Below are 16,704 nucleotides of genomic sequence, written 5' to 3' on the forward strand. Positions count from 1 at the left end.
GGAAAACTGTGGTATCACAGAGTTCATATTCTAGTAGGAGAGACAAACATAATAACGATGACGACGATTGTGTCAAGTGCGATGAAAAATGACGTCACAGGAGGGGGAGGAACGGGGTGGTCTGAGCTCGGAACCTCCAGCTGCTGTCCGCAGACTCCAACTAAGACACAGCTTCCGGACGCCGGAGCGCCCTCCATAAATCCCCCTTTCGTACTTATCCTCGCCTCGCCTCACCAGGGTGGGAACAGTAGGAGGAGGAGGTGCAGAGCGCATGCTCCCTCAAAACTGGTGGCTCTGAGGATTTTAACTGGGACTCCGACGGCCGGGAGGATAGTACGCAGGCTACTTGCGTTAAGGCTCCGCCCAATAGGAGCTTGCTTTTGGGTTGTGGTCCCACCCCCAGCCCATTTTCCACTTCCGCTTCCGGCGTTGAGGCTGTCCAGGTCGATAATGGCGTCGGCGGCGGCTGTGTTCCGGCTCTCTGGGCTGCTAGGTCGGTCCGGAGCACCCCTGGGGCGGTCCATGTCGAGCGGCGCCCACGGCGAGGAGGGCTCAGGTACTGGAGCTGCGGTTGGCGGGGCGGGCCTCAGCCCCACTCGAGCGAGGCAGGGCAGGACTGTGACCTTGGCTTGAGGACTTGGAGTGGGGGAGGCGAGCCTCGGGCTGGGTCCCCACACCAGGCCTAAGAGTCGTGCCCCCTCCACAGCTCGCATGTGGAAGGCCCTCACCTACTTCGTAGCGCTCCCTGGCGTGGGAGTGAGCATGCTGAACGTCTTCCTGAAGTCGCATCACGGAGAGCACGAGAGACCTGAGTTCATCGCCTACCCCCATCTCCGCATCAGGTCCAAGGTACGCCTTTGTAGGCTTTCGAGTATCCGTTCTCCTTTTATTACAAATGCCTAGTCCAAGTTCTTAATTCTCTATGATCGTGTACAATTTATCATATAATTCTTACAAATTTTTATTTTCTCCGGTTTTATGGGAAAGTAACAGCCTTGGGGGGGGTCACATCTGTTTTCTTTTTCAAGGTCATACAATAAGAGTCCTTCAGTTTTCCTTTTCTGATCCATCCCATCTCTGCTTTCTGATACTGTCCCGAAACGGTTGTCGGTTGTATGAGACTTGGATGTTTGGGAATCTCCCTTAAAGTGGCAAAATGGGAACGTGGTTTACCCTTCTACGACCTGGGCATCTGGCAGGTACTAGCTGCATAATGAGGAAACTAACAGCTTTTCCTATTCCGACCTCTGCTAGTTATTTTCTCAAGTGTTTTATCCTTGCTGTTGATGTAGATGCAATGCATTTGTTTTCCATTGCTTGTTGTAAGTATTCTTAACAAGAGGCCCGTCTGGCTCTTTAATAAGTATTACATGACTTAGAGGAGATGGGACTGGCCTTATAACAACTTAAGCTAGATTCTTAGATTCTGAAAGAATTTTTTGAGTCTGAGCCCCACTCCCACCTTTGTACAATAGATGTAAAAACCATATAGCAGGGTTATCAGTCTCAGTACTATTGACATTTGGGGCTGGATAATTCTTGTTGGGGCAAGGGGCTATCCTGTGAGTCCTGGGATATTTAACAGCATCCTCAACCTTTGCCCACTGGATGTGCTGTCTCAGATGTCTCCAGATACTGCCCAATGTCCTTGGAGGAGCAAAATCCACGGTTGGAAACCACTGCCCTATAGCATTGTTTTTCAAAGACAGTGAGCAAAAACATTGAGGGTGAGGTGCCTGGGTGGCTCAGTGGGTTAAGTTAGATACAATTCAGGTGATTCCCTGCTCAGTAGGAAATCTGCTTCTTCTCCTCCCTTTGCCCCTCCCCTCTGCTCATGCTCTCTCGTTTTCTGTCTCAAATCTTTAAAAAAAAAAAATTGAGGAGGGTAGGTTGCAGTTTCCAATCCAGAGGTTTATTTTAGGTCTGGAATAAAGCCCAGAAGTCTGCATTTAAGTAAGCATCTCCTCTCATTTACCTACCTCTACCATTCTGATACAGATCATGTGTGGATTATACTTTCATAAACATTGCACTGATAGGCTAATTGCCAGGGAGAGGCTTATGAATAATGAACTTGAGGTTGCTTTTCCTACTGTCTACTTTAAAGGCTCTCCTGGAAGTTATAAGAGCTCCATTAAATTACAGGAAGGCTGAAATACGCCAGTAGTTAAAGGACTAATTACCATTTTGTTGTTATGTATTGTCTGTCACTTCCCCTTTATCTTAAGCAGTTCATGGCAGTGCTGTTTATGAATTCTTTTCTGGAATTGCTAATTGACATCTTCACTCCACAGCCCTTTCCCTGGGGAGATGGTAATCATACTCTATTCCATAACTCTCACGTGAATCCACTTCCAACTGGCTATGAAGATGAATAAACAGAACCTGGACCACCACCCAGTGGGGACCACAGGACTGGTTTGGACCATGACTGCACACGGACCAGAAAAGTATATGGGACCTTAAGCTTACCTTCCTTACTTTGATGACCAGTATACTGATCCTCCATCCTTTTGCTTATGGCAGGAGATGGCTTAAATAAATAACTTAGATTGGTCCATGATCTGAGAGTTGTATTCTTTGTTTTTCCCTCCAAAATCAGCATTAAGGTTATTTTTATGTAATGAAGGTTTATGGCTGCTGCATACAGGCCTCTGGATAACATTGTTTATAACAGGCTTGTCCTTGGTTTCTTATGTCTGGGGGTGGGTAAAGCAAAGGGACCATAAGTGGAGCTAATTTAAGTATCAAGATTGGGTCCTGACAGACTTTGGATGACAAAAATATTGAGTGGCCGCCAGTAGAATATGTGCAATTTACAGAAAAGGGTATCTTGGATTTTCCAGAGGAAATACTTTCTGTGTCCTAGCTTTCTCTTGTCCCATTATACCAGCATTTGCTGAAGAATACTCCCTATAGTCAGGTAATTGTCTCCAAAAGTGTCAAGTTCTCATCTTGGAGTCTTCTCTCAGCACCCTGAAGGGTGAAAGGATTAGGAACTCTTGGAGAAATAAAGGCAGTATGACACATTTCTCCATATAGCATTAGCTTTATTTGTTTCTGGATTTAAAACGTTCCTGTAGCATTAAGAATTAGGGAGAAACAATAGTAACAGTAACAAAATCACCCTTAAAAGAGCACTTAATTTCTCTTCAAAATTAATCTTGAAGTAGCTGAGATAGTTGGAGTCACTTTACGGGCAGGATGAAGTCAAAATAGAACGAAGAACAATTGGGCTCCTGGGTGGCTCAGTAGGTTAAGCGTCCAACTCTTGATTGCAGCTCAGGTCATGATCTAAGATTTGTGAGATTGAGCCCTGCACTGGACTCCATGCTATGTGAAGCCTGCTTTTAAGATTCTCTTCTCTCCCTCTCCTTAAGAAAAAGAACAATCAGAAAAAATTACTCCTTCAGTAGCAATTACAATGAAAGAACATGGTTGGCTTGGAGTGTTTATTCTTGAAGCTCAACTGGTTTTATACTAAGATTCAAGAAGCTACCAGGTTTTGGTATTGCATAGTACATATAGTAAACTAGTACCACAAAGGTGAGACATATCGAAACACAGGGTGTGAAAGCCTTTTATAGTAAGAAAAAAAGGATCCCTGCCATCTTTACCATTTTGTGATCTAACCACAGGAGAGAGGATAATACAATTTCCACCTTCTGTAAATTGTTTTATACCATATTGGGTGGATATCATTGAACCAAATTACTCAAGACCTGCAATTTTGGTGGCTACCTAACTTTCCAAAGTGTGTAAATGCTCACCTGATCCTGACATCTTTTGTGCAGTTATAGAAGCATATTTACGTCGCTTGCTCTAGGAATAAATTTTAAAAATCAATGATGTTTCTAATTGTTTTAGCACACTACCTTAGATGAATCTTCACTTTTTCTTCACCTTTAAATTATAACACCCCCCCCCCAATATATGGGATATATAGGGTTACAGTGTAATACTTGTTCTGTAAAGTGCAGAGTTCTCCAGGGGCAAATAATGAAACTAAATGTTACAATTTATTCCGTCTTCATGATTACAGACATTGGAGGGCAGGGTGGGTACACAAGGCAAATAAAACAAACTCTTGTCCCATTTAATCAGATGCAGCATTTTGGCAGTTTTATGGTAATATAGGTAGACCTAATTAATTGACTTGGGCTGAAAGCTGGGAACAGTAAATCTCTGCAATTTAGGATCTTCTTCCATTGTTACTCCAAGGATCTTAATTCCTAAACTATACTATGAGCTCTGAAATGGTGTGTGTACTGCAACATTCTTCAAGCTTTCACACCTTAATCAGAAATCTGACACCTTTTCTTAAGGCAAGGAACTCTTAAGGCTGTCTTCCTCTTGGCTAACCCAGTCCACCAGCAATTTTAAAAGTTGTTAAATAAAAATAAAACCGTTCCCCAGTTTAAAACCGTTGTGCTGGAATCCCTTTTCAGAGCCTTGGCTCCCTGAGAGAAGAGAGATCCTAACCAGTTGCTTCCATGAATAATAATCCTAGTACAATCTACCTAATGTCCTTTGAAGCAAACTCAAGAGGTCAGGCAACCCTGATCATCCTGACAAGTTTATCAGTATTTACACACAAAGGATATTTAAAGCTGATCCTAGACCAAGTATTGCAACCATAATCCCAAGAAATCATTCAGTTTTAGCAGGTGAGGTTCCTGCAAGATGCCACAGCACGAGTGAGAAATCATCTCAAAGCAAAGAGTGATGGTTCATCATCTTTTACAAGTGAGAGGAAATCAAGGAGAAAAGAAAACTTCCTCCTAAACTCCTCATCAAATCAATGGCTATTTTTCACGGCCTTAATTGATGAGATCCAGTGTCCTCAATTTCCTGATTGGAGGAGTCTATTTTCAAGGTGACTGTCAAGTTCAAGAAGAGCTTTCAGGCTTTTCTTTGCCATGGCCCATGAATTCCAGTCCTTCAATGGGAATCTCCTTCTCCTTTATTGCTTTCTGACGGGAGAAGAAAACACATGATACAGGTCTATACGAAGCCTGAGGACCAAACTTTGTAAATATGATGGTACAGAAGTAAATCAGATCACACCAAAAGGCCACCCAGCCATGATTCAACACTTGTACTCTTTTTAACCCAAGTACCATTACAGAGAAATTAAATGTAAGGCCAAAGAAGAGATTGGAAAGGAATTGTGATGAGGGGCTCCTGGATGGCTCAGTTAGTTAAGCGTCTGCCTTCAGCTTAGGTCATGATCTCAGAGTCCTGGGATTGAGCCCCACATTGGGCTCCCTGCTCAGTGGGGAGCCTGCTTCTTCTCCCTCTGTTGCTCCCCCTGCTTGTGTGCAGGCTCTCTCTCTCTCTCTCTCTCTCTCTGCCAAATAAATAAATAAAATCTTTAAAAAAAAAAAAGGAATTGTGATGAGTCACCCCACCCCATACGTGGAATTTAAACAGTTTTCTACTGTTATGACAGACACAAATTTAAACCTGAGTTCCAGGACTTTCTGGCTAAGTGAACCTGAGCAAGTCTCACTTTCCTATCTGTAAATGGGATACAGATACCAACTTGTAATGACCCTGAAGATGTTTTAAGTTAACTAATTGGGAGTGCTGTGCTCAGTGCGGTTCTTAAAATCCAAAGCAGTTTCACATTCATTGAGCTGGAATGAAAATTTCCTAGCGGGTTGAGAGAGAGAACAGGACAAAGGAATTACAACAAAATGAGACCCTCAGGTCTAACAGCTCAGGCCAACACCCCGCTTCGCCCCCCCCCCCCAACAATAGTGGAACAGTGCACCACCTCAAAAATCAAGGAAATGATTCTGGTGAACTTGAACTAATCACTTCCTATTTGGGGGCATAAACGTTCCATGTATAAAAATATGAACAACTATGCCCACTTTATGAGTTTGAGCACCAAATGAACCAAAGGATGTTCCTGTGCTCCGTAAAACGTAAAGCATTGTAAAAACATTTGTCATTCAGAGAGATACCGGGTGGCCTTAGTGCTGATGGTGGGGAGAAAGCCCCTGCCACTGCCCTCACTGAGGCTTTTCTTCAAATCCTTCCCACCCCAACTTCCGCCAGGTACTGCGCGTGTGGCCGGGGACACCGCAGGAGAACCAGGAGCCAGGGGATAGAGACGAAAGGGCCCTGGCCGCCTAAGGGCTCACCTGAACACACTGCTGATAGCGCTTGAAGAGGTCGGTGCACGGGTCTCCGGAGCCGTCCCCTTTAAGGAACTTCTCGGCAAACCAGCGATTGAAGCACTGGTCGTACTCGCGCTTCATGTCGGTGCAGGCCTCCCCTACGCTATTCATGGCGGCGGAGGCAGTAGCGGCGCACTTTGATGTCGTCACTCAAAAGTGCGTCGCTCGGCTTTACGTGAGGACGCCCTACGGCGACCGAAGAGAGAAATGTGGGCGCGGGCCGTGAGGTTTGGCCTTCGGTCCTGGGTGGCCTGGCGCCGGGGTTTCACCTCTAAGGCAGATCCTCAGGTAAAGGCCGGGGGCGTTTAAATGGGTGGCGAAGCAAGTCAGGACTCGATACCCTCATTCTCCACCTCATTCCCCCCAGGGTAACGGCCGGGTCTCGGCCCAGGTGATCGAGCACCTGGAGCGTCTGGCGCTTGTGGACTTTGGCAGCCAAGAGGCCGTGGCACGGCTGGAGAAAGCCATCGCCTTTGCCGACCGGCTCCGCGCCGTGGACACGGGTGGGGTGGAGCCCATGGAATCTGTACTGGAGGACAGGTAAATACTCGCGGCTGCGCACCCCGAAGCTTTGCCGGTGGCGCCTTCGCAGGCATTTGAGGTGGCGATTATTAGTGTCTATTCACAGAAGAGAAAAGAGCTTTAGCGAGATGCACGAACTTGCCACGGTCACCCCACGGGTTAAGTGGTTTCATGCTTTCCTTTGTTCATTTTGGATCCTGTCACTCCCGTTTGAAGTCCTCGAGGCCTCCCAGTATGATGAGGAACCGTAACCATCGCTTTTGAGGCCTTTACAGAGTCCCCACCTTCCACTCAGACACACTGCTCTTTTACTCCAGCTACATTAGCTTCGTTACTGTTTCTCCAACGTGCCCATTTGTTTCTTCTAGGATCTTTGCGTTTGCTATTCCCCTTTTCTTGGACAGCCTGTTTCCTTGGCAGGTCTTAGTTCATCTCCTCCGGAAGGCTTCTCCTCCAAATATCCTCTCCCTTAACAGTCACCGCTCTTGATCCTGTTGGATTTTCTTCCATTTCTTATTTTTGTTGATTTGTCTCTTGTGCTTATATTTGACTTGCTCGTTGGATTCCTGTCTCAAAATATGGCTTATACATATTTTCTGACCTAGTGGTTCCCTATGGAAACATATGTAAAAGTACATCAAGATGTATGCACTGGTGTTCAGGTTTTTGTTTATAATACAAAACAAAAAACAACAAAACACTCCCAAGAAGGAGCAACTTCAGTTGGTAGAGCATGCAGTGATCTCCAGGGTATGATTTGGAGCCCCACTTGGGGTAAAGTTTACTTAAATTAATTTAAAAAAATATAACCCCTCAAACAGAAACAGTTTAGGTGTTCTTCATGGTTAAATACATCGTATTTGACAATTTTTTAAAAAGATTTTATTTATTTGTTCATGAGACACAGAGAGAGAGAGAGGCAGAGACACAGGCAGAGGGAGAAGCAGGCTCCATGCAGGGAGCCCAATGTGGGACTCAATCCCAGGTGTCCAGGATCACCCCCTGGGCCAAAGGCAGCGCTAAACTGCTGAGCCACCCGGGCTGCCCCAACAATACTTTTATACATAATCTATTCGATATATTCTGGTGTATGCATTAAGTTTTGTTCCCTCAGAGCATGCAAGAAACTGTTAACAATGATTAGAGAAAGTGGAATGCAGAGGGAAGTTCTTACTTTTCACTTTATACTGAGGGGCAAAACACAAATACCTAAAGGACCAGAGTAATAACACAAGAAGTGAGGTGGTTAGTGCAATAGGGAGGGGCAGGTCTTTGACAAAGTAGTTTGTGAATGTTATACCAAAAGGGTGCAGCCTCTCCCCACTTCTACCAATTTTTGCCAAATCTTAATACATTTTTAAAGAAAATGCTCTTTTTTTGAAAAGCAGAGTTTTTGCTGTTTGGGGACTACAGTTTCTTGGGAAGGATGGGTATGTACTTCATAAGACCAGCAGTCTACAGCTCTGTCCAACCCCCCCCCCTTTTTTTTTTTAAGATTTTATGTATTCATTCATGAGAGACACGGAGAGAGGCAGAGAGAAACAGACTCCTCATGGGCAGCCCAATGTGGAACTTGATTCCAGGACCCCGGGATCACGACCTGAGCCAAAGGCAGATGCTCAACCACCGAGCCACCCAGATGCCCCTGTCTTACCCTTTTCTTGGTGGGGTATTTTTTAAAAGATTTATTTATTTTAGAGTGTGGCACATGGCATGGTGTGGGGAGGAACAGAGAGAGAAGGGAACAAGCTGACTTCCCACTCAAGAGGGAGCCTGATTTGGGGCTTATTCCCAGGACCCCAAGATCATAACCTGAGCTGAAAACCAAGAGTCAGAGGTTCAACCTTTCCACCCATGTGCCCCCTTGATAGGATTAAAAAACATTCTTGGGGAACCTGCGTGGCTTATTGAGGTGTCCAACTCTTAACTTTAGCTCAGGTTTTTTTTTTTTTTTTAAGATTTTATTTATTTATTCATGATAGACATAGAGAGAGAGAGAGGCAGAGACACAGGCAGAGGGAGAAGCAGGCTCCATGCAGGGAGCCCGACGTGGGACTCAATCCTGGGACCCCAGAATCACACCCTGGGCCAAAGGCAGGTACCAAACCGCTGAGCCACCCAGGGATCCCTTTAGCTCAGGTTTTGATCATGGGGTATGAGTTTGAGCCCCAGTGGGCTCCATGCTGGGCATGGAACCTAGTTTAAAAAAAAAAAAAAAAAAGACACTCAATATAGATGGTATAGATGGGAACAAAAGAGATTAGCTGCCATTAGCACCAATAAGGAGAGCCAGACCTATCTGTAATCATAACCTCTTTGTAAAGTGCTTGCTAGCCTCCCATCCTCACCTCCAGTCTTTGGTTCCTTTATATTCTTTATTTTGTAATCTGATGCTCAGATCTACAGAAGTCCAACAGTTTCTCAAAATTACATAGCACTTCAAAATAGAAATCTGAGGTCATCTCCTACCCAAGCTCTTTGGGTACCTCTCCAGTGTTCTTTAGGATGAAGACAAAAGCTCCACCTGGGTGGCTCAATGGTTTAGCATCTGCCTTTGGCTCTGGTCATGATCCAGGGGTTGTGGGATAGAGTCCTGCATTGGGCTCCCCAGAGGAAGCCTGCTTCTCCCTCTGCCTATGTTTCTGCCTCTCTCTCTCATGAATAAATAAAATCTAAAAAAAAAAAAAAAAAAGCTCCACCATATTTGAGTAATATTTGACTCTCCCCCTCTCTTACTGCTCATCCAAATTCCAGGGAGCAATACTATCTGTTATTACTCATCATATTCTCAGTATCTAACACTGAGCACTCAGTAAATGTTTGTTGAATGTTCTTTAAAGATATTACTTATTAGGGAGAGAGAGAAGGGAGGGCGGAGCAAGTAGTAGTAAGAGTCTCAAGCAGACTGCACACTGAGTGTAGAGCCCAGTGTGGGGCTCAGTCTCACAACTCTGAGATCACCACCTGAGCCAAAATCAAAAGTCCGATGCTTAACCAACTGTGCCACCCAGGCACCCCATTGAATGTTCTTTATTAGTATCCTTGGGAAAGGAGGGAATAGAAGCACAAAGAGGAGACAGAATTTCCGAGATCATGTAGAGGGAAGCCATAAAGGAACTCCACTATTGCTCAGAGGAGAGTTTGAAAAAGATGAAGAGGGATTTGGATCTGGTAGCTGGAATAGTGACTTCATATTCAGTGATCTGCAGTCTTCCCATAAACTTGGAAAACAGTTTGAGTTAACTATTCCATTTTAGAGATGTAGCACTTATAGGACTGTTGTTTTTAAAAATATTTTATTTATTCATGAGAGAAACATAGAGGGAGAAGCAGGCACCTCACAGGGAGCCCCATGTGGTACTCGATCCCTGGACCCGGGATCACGCCCTGAGCCAAAGGCAGATGCTCTACTGCTGAGCTACCCAGGCGTCCCAGGACTGTTGTTTTTTTATTAACATATTGCCTCACTAATGTTTGAAATGGAACCCAGTTAAGACAAGTGTTAAACCATTTTAGGACACACTAGGTGTAAAAGCACTGACTGGCTATTAGAAATCTCTTGGCCCATTAAAACCCTATCTGTTGGTTTTAGCTAAAAAACCATTTAGTGCCCTTAGTGTCAGGTGCTAAGATTTTATATGCATTGTCTCAATTATCACATACAACTCTGGAAGGTAAATACTAGTATCTCATTTATTATTTTTTTATTTTTAAAAAGATTTTATTTATTTAGGCTCCATTCCATGCAGGGAACCTGACGTGGGACTCGATCCTGGGTCTCCAGGACCACACCCTGGGCTGAAGGCGGCGCTAAACCGCTGAGCCACTGGGGCTGCCCTAGTATCTCCTTTGTAAATGAAACTGAGGCTCAGAAAGTTTATCTAATATGCCCCAAAGTTTCACAGGTGTAGTGTGTAGTAAAGGAACCCAGAACTTGAAATATATATATTTTACTTATTCAGAGAGACACAAGAGAAAGAGAGGCAGAGACACAGGAAGAGGGAGAAGCAGGCTCCATGCAGGAAGCCCCATGTGGGTGGGACTCGATTTGGGTCTCCGAGATCAGGCCCTGAGCCAAAGATAGATGCCCAACCACTGAGCCACCTAGGAGTCCCACAAATACTGTTCTAGATATGCTGTGTAAAAGTCAACCCTAGGGCTTCCTGTATGGAGCCTGCTTCTCCTTCTGCCTGTGTCTCTGCCCCTCTCTCCCTCTGTCTCTATGAATAAATAAAATCCTAAAAAAAAAAAAAGTCAACCCTAGAACCTTTATTTTCTCCCATTTCAACTCTGACTCAGATGAGGACCTATGGCCAAATATTTCAGTATTTAGGGTGTCCCTCAGAATCTTATATGAACCAAATCATCTTTTTTTAAAAAAAGATTTTATTAAAAAAATATTTTATTTATTCATAAGAGACACAGATAGAGGGAGAGGGAGAAGCAGGCTCCCTATGGGGAACCTGATGTGGGACTCTGATCCCAGGATCATGACCCGAGCCAAAGGCAGACGCTGAACCACTGAGCCACCTAGGTGCCCCTGAACCAAAAATTCTTAGCCTCTTAACTCTCTTTCCAGTCTGCATAAAACTAGAAATTCATTAGGAGGGAGGGAAGAAGCTTGTAGATAGAAATAGAGTGGTGCCCAGAGAAAGGACTCCTGGCAGCCCGACACCAGCAGCAGAGCTGTCCTATCTGGTCAGTCCAAGGGTCAATAAGCACTTCTTTAGTGCTGCCATAATGCTCTCCATTAAATTGCTTTTTATTAGAATTTCCTGCAGTTACTGGTTAAAGTGCTTTGCTAGCTTTAGAGGACAGGGATTCCTAGTTCACAGAAGCCTTCCTCAACCAGGAATTTTCATCTGAACCAGAACACATAAAAACTCAAGTGATTTTTTTTCAGTACTTCCCAGGATAGTACATAATTAATATTAGCCCATAGTTGATTTATTATCAGAATGGGTGTCCTATAGTATTTGAGCCAAATTCTCTTGTAGAACTCTGTGAAAGATGAGGTGAGATTCAGTGTAATTGATCAGCACCTAAAGGGTTCATCTGGTCCTGTTTGGAGTTTTTTTTGCATGATTCTGAGTTAAGCAATTTTCCAAGTGAACCACTGATGTGCCACCCTCAGAGACCCTGGGTTCAATAGCCCATGATTATGAAAATAGGAAGGTGTGGGTTTCTTCTGGAAACAGCTCCATCAAAAACAGCAATTAAGTGAAAATGTGTGGTATTTCAAGGAGTTTCTTCTGGAAACATTACTTATATAGGAAATCTGATTATCAAATGAGTGAATTAATCAACTGCTATTACATCTACTGTGAGGAAGCAGTACCTTTTAAGCACCTGTTGGTGGTAGTAGAGTCTCACTTCATCAAACTCTAAGAGCCCAGGAACCATGAGCAGCCTCCACTATGTAGGGACTAGGCAGGAAGTTCATGGTGACAGCAGGTTAAGTGCTTAGGTATACTCTGAATGAGGAGTGGGGACTGAGGTGTGCCCAGGTTCACTAACTTTCTGAAAGGAGCAGGTGCTATTTAGCACCCACCTCTTATTGCAGTGAGAATATAGGCCCTGGATTATCAGTTCTTTAACATTTAACATTCCCAGCAGTTCTATGAAGCAGTCCACAAATAAGGAAACAGATACATGGAGAGTATAATTTGCACAGTGCCATGTGTGGCACCAAGATTTGAATTCACCTGTGACTCAGGAGCCCAAGTGTTAGCCATTTTGTTAGACCGCCCAGCAGAAATATAAACTCCAGAAGGTCCAATGGTCACCTTTACAGATGATTTTTATTTTGTTCTCCAAGTTTTCATAAGCTCCCATATGGTTTAAAAAAAAAAAAAATCAAGCACAACCTTCACTTTTTTGGCAAGGAAGTCAAGGTCTGGAAAGATCCATACTTGTTCAAGGCCAGAGTTAAAAGTGCCAGATCCTGGAACTGACTGCAGTTTTCTACAGTCCATACCATGAGTGCTTATTGTGTCTAGCCCTAGGGTGGGTGCCACAAAAGAAACAGAACTAGTCCTTTCCTAAAAGAATCATCATGACAACTTAACCCTCTGCAGCCTTTGCCTGGATGTTCATGTCATGTCCTTGCCCTTCTGTCCTGTTAGGTTTAAGCCCTCAGTCTATGTCTAGCTCAAAGCAGAAAGACCATGGCTGCTTCCCTATCAGTGACTGAGCAGAATACTTATTTTTCAGCCCATATATCTGGAAGCAGGCTCTGACATATTGCCATGCACTTTTAAACCTTGAAACAGCAGTAAAGCCCCATAGGTTATGTTCAACTCCTGTTTGGTTTCACTAATTCACCATCTGGACACTTTAATGAAGCCACTAAGCCCAGAGCAGAATGGAAGATTCTTGAGCTGTCAAGGGCAGGCCCTCCATGTCCACAAAAGTGGCTGCAGTGAAAAAACAGCCCATCTTAGGGGTATGAAACTGTGCTAATTCCAGTCCTGACACTGAGGACCTAATATCCTTAAGTCATTTATAACCACTCTTGAGCAAGTTTCTTCACCTGCTGGAAGTCCATTTCCCATCCCAATCCAGAGGTTTCTTGCCCACCCTTTAGCAATGACACCACCTATTTTAAATACCTATTCCTCATCCAGGCTGGTTTAGGTGCCCCTTCTTACTCCCTTGGCAAGCTTTGCTTACCTGTTAGACTTAACACATTGTGCTGTAATTGCCTTACCTGTCTCCTCCAGAAGCAGCTTACCCATTGTAATCATGCAAAAATATTTATTGAACATATTGGTCCTGAGGAATAATTACCACTTACCTGAGTGGTTGAGAATCTATGGAGATTTGGTCAACTGCTGACCATAGCTCCTCCATCATTGAGCAGTGACCATAACTCATTTTCTCTCATTCTTGACCCTCCACCCAATGCCCCAGAAGCTTGTTTTCTGAGAAGGTAACCTTGAGCTTCTGGTTTTGTAGATGTCTGTATTTGAGATCTGACAATGTGGTAGAAGGCAACTGTGCTGAAGAACTACTACAAAATGCCCATCGAGTTGTGGAGGAATATTTTGTGGCACCCCCAGGTATGTGTTGCCCAAAATAGTTTAATAGATTGTACCTAAGTGAACCAAGAATATAAAGTATAGGTCCAAATTTGCAACATGAAAGTACTTTAAGATGTATAATGTGTGAATTAGGTGAAGGTGGTCAAAATTTACAAACTTCAATGTATAGCAGAATGACTATAGTTAATACTGTATTCTGTATTTGAAAGGTGCTCAGAGGTAATCTTAAAAGTTCTTATCACAAGGAAAAAACTGCATATGAGATGATGGATGTTAACTAATCTTGTTCTGGCAATCATTTTGCTATATATATTTAACTCTGTACAACTTAAACAATGTTGCATGTCAATTATCTCAATAAAAGTGGAATGAAAAAACCCACATATATTAAGTGGAAAAAAAAAAAAAAAGGTGGTGGCAGTAGAGTCAAAGGGTCACACTCACCTTTAGGAACCAATCTGTAATAGGAATGAGCAAAACAGGACCGGGGTGGGGAGGCATGTGTAGTGTACCAAATCCTGAGCTCGAGCTCTGCCTAAAGGGACAGTTAGTACTCACTGCTGCTCATTCAGTGCCAGGCAGTAATATGAGCCCATTCTCCCTGAGAACCTGGACATCTGGCATTTTTATGTGCATATGGTATTTCCAAATTTTAAGTATGGGAACTAATTCAAAGATTTTTTAAAAAATAAAATACCATGTAAATAAAACATACCTGCAAGCCAGATGCATCCTGTGAGCCATCAGCTTAAAACCTTGGTGTTGAGATTTGCATCTTTAAAATTTACTGTGACTATTTTAAATGAAAACTTAAAAGTAACTCTGGGCTAATACTAAAATCCAGAATCTTGGGTGGGTTGAACTGTTTATCGCCTCTGCAGAGAGATGTATTTTCCGAACTGCTGGACCCTTCTGGATATTTGGGAATGGGACTAGCTTGAGCACTCAGGTAGATGGTTTTCCAAGTACCACCTTCAGGTTCAGGAGATCACCTCAGAAAACCATTTTAACTAGCCTCGGAAACAAACATGAGCCCCTCGGCTCAGGGGTTGTTACCTCTTTGATCAAGACCAGCCAATTAAAGGAAAGCTTTTGCTTGAAGCAAGGATGGGAAAGAAAGCTTAAAAATTGTGCGCTCAACTCTTAATCATGCTTCTGATTCACTAAAGCACCTCAAATTAACTGTGAAAGAGATAAAAAGATTTTATAATCTCTCAGAGTCTGACAGTTGTCGCTATTTTAGCAGACATATCCATTGATCACATATGCTATTTCTCAAAAAGAACTCTATGTCAGACTTTGCTTCTGGAGACAAAGTGAATTCATAATCATTAGTTTTTCCTTCCACTCCTATATGCATATAACTGTCTCTGCTCCTTATTGAAAAGTGTGCATTTATTAGGCTTCACTCACAACTGTTATTCTTCCAGGTAAGTCAGAAAAACAATAACTACACTTACTTGCATTGCTTATTTTTCATGACAAACCAAGTGATAAGTTAGCTCAGTAGAACCAGTTGGAAAGCAGGCTCAGCTATAACATTCTTTTTTGTTACTGTTTTCAAACAGGTAATATCTCTTTGCCAAAGCAGGATGAGCAAGAGCCTTTTTCATACAACTGAGTAGCTATTCTGGGAAGGGGTACCCTGTGAACATGTGGAAGCCCAAAGATAGTATTTTTGTTACTGTGAACAGGAATATGCCCACTTTCTTCAGTCACCTGAAAAAAACTGTTAAGTATTTTTTAATAACTAACTCTCTGAAGACAGAATTGGGAAATATCTAGCCAAAACAAGGCAATGAGTTCCTGCTGCTACTGGATTTAAGAGGTATTGTTACTTTCCGAGGAAGTGGATCAAGTATTTTATTCACAGACTGTTCAGTGTATAAGATGTTCTCCTTCTTTATCTCTTCCCAGACTACCAAACTGCACTTAAATGAATTTTTCTATTGATGTAACTATAGACAATGCATCTGATCACTATGTGAAAATCTGTGTTGTACTTTTTAGTTGCTATTTCTATCAATCCAAGAAACCTTGTATCTTTACTAAACAAACTCGAATTTGTTCCTGGGTGCCCACTTTGTTCCCAGCAGAAGGCTAACTTTCTCCTAATATCTGAAGAGTATTCAAAGTAGACTCTACAGCTTGGCAACTCCTAACCTACAATCATCCACTATCCCACAAAATGATTACATGCGAAAGGGATACTAGCCACAGCTACAGTTTTTCTGAAAAGAACTTATGACAAAAACAGCCCTGGGGTAGCTAACAGTGCTATGTTGTACACTAAAAATTTGCCAAGAGAGTAGATCTTATATTAAATGTTCTTAACACAAATCTTAAAGAAGTAAGGAGGAAAGTTTGGGAGGTGATGGATATGTTTATAGCCTTGATGGTGGTGATGCTTTCATGGGTATACACTTAACCCCAAACTCACTAAATCGTATACATAAAATAAGTACAACGTTTTACATGTTAATCATAATTCAATAAAGTGGCTTTTTAAAAAAGCCCCAGGGCCTGGAACACAGTAGCTTCCCCATCTCCGCCACGATTACTAATGGAGTAGAATCTAAGAGTTTTTTGGTTTGTTTTGTGTTTTAAGAAAGCTCAAATACCAAGGATAAGTGAAACAGATTTAGGGGTAAAAGTGACAGAACCAAAATTTAAGCATATTTTTTCCCCTCCAAACTGCCACAGTGGGTTTTAAGAGTCTTCCAATGATCTTTATGCTACTGGTGACTTTACAGTCTATTTTATTCTTATATTCCTTTACCCTATCTTAAATGCTCCCTCTTCTTTAAGGCAGCTTCATTTATAAGCTTGGCTTTGCATTCTAAGATAACCCTGAGTGACTCTTGGGATTGAGATTCTCAAATTACTGTCACAGCAACTGTCTTTGTTCCCAAATAAAGTTATCCATTCCTGCTCCTTACCAATTGGGTACA

At 43.0% G+C, this 16,704-nt stretch overlaps 3 protein-coding genes across 5 annotated transcripts; 2 read left to right on the plus strand and 1 right to left on the minus strand.

The window, feature by feature from the left end:
• Positions 1-267: 267 nt before the first annotated feature.
• On the plus strand, positions 268-2,563 carry LOC112676672 (cytochrome c oxidase subunit 6A1, mitochondrial). Of its 2 annotated transcripts, none has more exons than XM_025474202.3 (3): positions 268-556; positions 707-849; positions 2,295-2,563. In XM_025474202.3, exons 1-3 carry the CDS (start codon positions 451-453, stop codon positions 2,376-2,378), a joined length of 333 nt encoding a protein of 110 aa, XP_025329987.3. In that variant the 5' UTR covers positions 268-450; the 3' UTR covers positions 2,379-2,563. The 2 variants fall into 2 exon arrangements, with proteins under 2 accessions (XP_025329987.3, XP_048957446.1); XM_049101489.1 differs by lacking the exon at positions 2,295-2,563 and adding an exon at positions 1,029-1,194 and having other exon boundaries at positions 302-556.
• A 466-nt stretch (positions 2,564-3,029) lies between these two features.
• TRIAP1 (TP53 regulated inhibitor of apoptosis 1) lies at positions 3,030-6,299 on the minus strand. 2 transcript variants are annotated; one of them, XR_007406061.1, is made up of 3 exons: positions 6,153-6,299; positions 3,771-4,973; positions 3,030-3,374 (listed from the first exon to the last, which is right to left on the minus strand). XR_007406061.1 is itself a non-coding variant. In XM_025474210.3 (2 exons), exons 1-2 carry the CDS (start codon positions 6,297-6,299, stop codon positions 4,890-4,892), a joined length of 231 nt encoding a protein of 76 aa, XP_025329995.1. In that variant the 3' UTR covers positions 3,729-4,889. The 2 variants fall into 2 exon arrangements, 1 of the variants encoding a protein (XP_025329995.1); XM_025474210.3 differs by lacking the exon at positions 3,030-3,374 and having other exon boundaries at positions 3,729-4,973.
• Positions 6,300-6,343: 44 nt separating this feature from the next.
• GATC (glutamyl-tRNA amidotransferase subunit C) lies at positions 6,344-16,691 on the plus strand. Its single transcript, XM_025474207.3, has 4 exons — positions 6,344-6,476; positions 6,556-6,728; positions 13,668-13,771; positions 15,322-16,691. The coding sequence occupies exons 1-4, from the start codon at positions 6,396-6,398 to the stop codon at positions 15,372-15,374; spliced, it is 411 nt and encodes a 136-aa protein (XP_025329992.1). The 5' UTR covers positions 6,344-6,395; the 3' UTR covers positions 15,375-16,691.
• The last annotated feature ends 13 nt before the right edge of the window (positions 16,692-16,704 follow it).

This window comes from Canis lupus, chromosome 26 (genome assembly GCF_003254725.2).
Source record: "Canis lupus dingo isolate Sandy chromosome 26, ASM325472v2, whole genome shotgun sequence".
Taxonomy (NCBI): Eukaryota; Metazoa; Chordata; class Mammalia; order Carnivora; family Canidae; genus Canis; species Canis lupus.

Bases quoted from the DNA above. Each gene is read 5' to 3' on its own strand.
- TRIAP1 (XM_025474210.3), bottom strand. From the start codon at position 6,299: ATGAATAGCGTAGGGGAGGCCTGCACCGACATGAAGCGCGAGTACGAC. The intron at 4,974-6,152 runs GTGAGCCCTTAG...TTCTCCCGTCAG, and splicing joins GCTATCAGCAGTGTGTTCAG to AAAGCAATAAAGGAGAAGGA.
- GATC (XM_025474207.3), top strand. From the start codon at position 6,396: ATGTGGGCGCGGGCCGTGAGGTTTGGCCTTCGGTCCTGGGTGGCCTGG. The intron at 6,477-6,555 runs GTAAAGGCCGGG...CATTCCCCCCAG, and splicing joins CCTCTAAGGCAGATCCTCAG to GGTAACGGCCGGGTCTCGGC. The intron at 13,772-15,321 runs GTATGTGTTGCC...GTTTTCAAACAG, and splicing joins ATATTTTGTGGCACCCCCAG to GTAATATCTCTTTGCCAAAG.
- LOC112676672 (XM_025474202.3), top strand. From the start codon at position 451: ATGGCGTCGGCGGCGGCTGTGTTCCGGCTCTCTGGGCTGCTAGGTCGG. The intron at 557-706 runs GTACTGGAGCTG...CCCCCTCCACAG, and splicing joins CCACGGCGAGGAGGGCTCAG to CTCGCATGTGGAAGGCCCTC. The intron at 850-2,294 runs GTACGCCTTTGT...TTCACTCCACAG, and splicing joins ATCTCCGCATCAGGTCCAAG to CCCTTTCCCTGGGGAGATGG.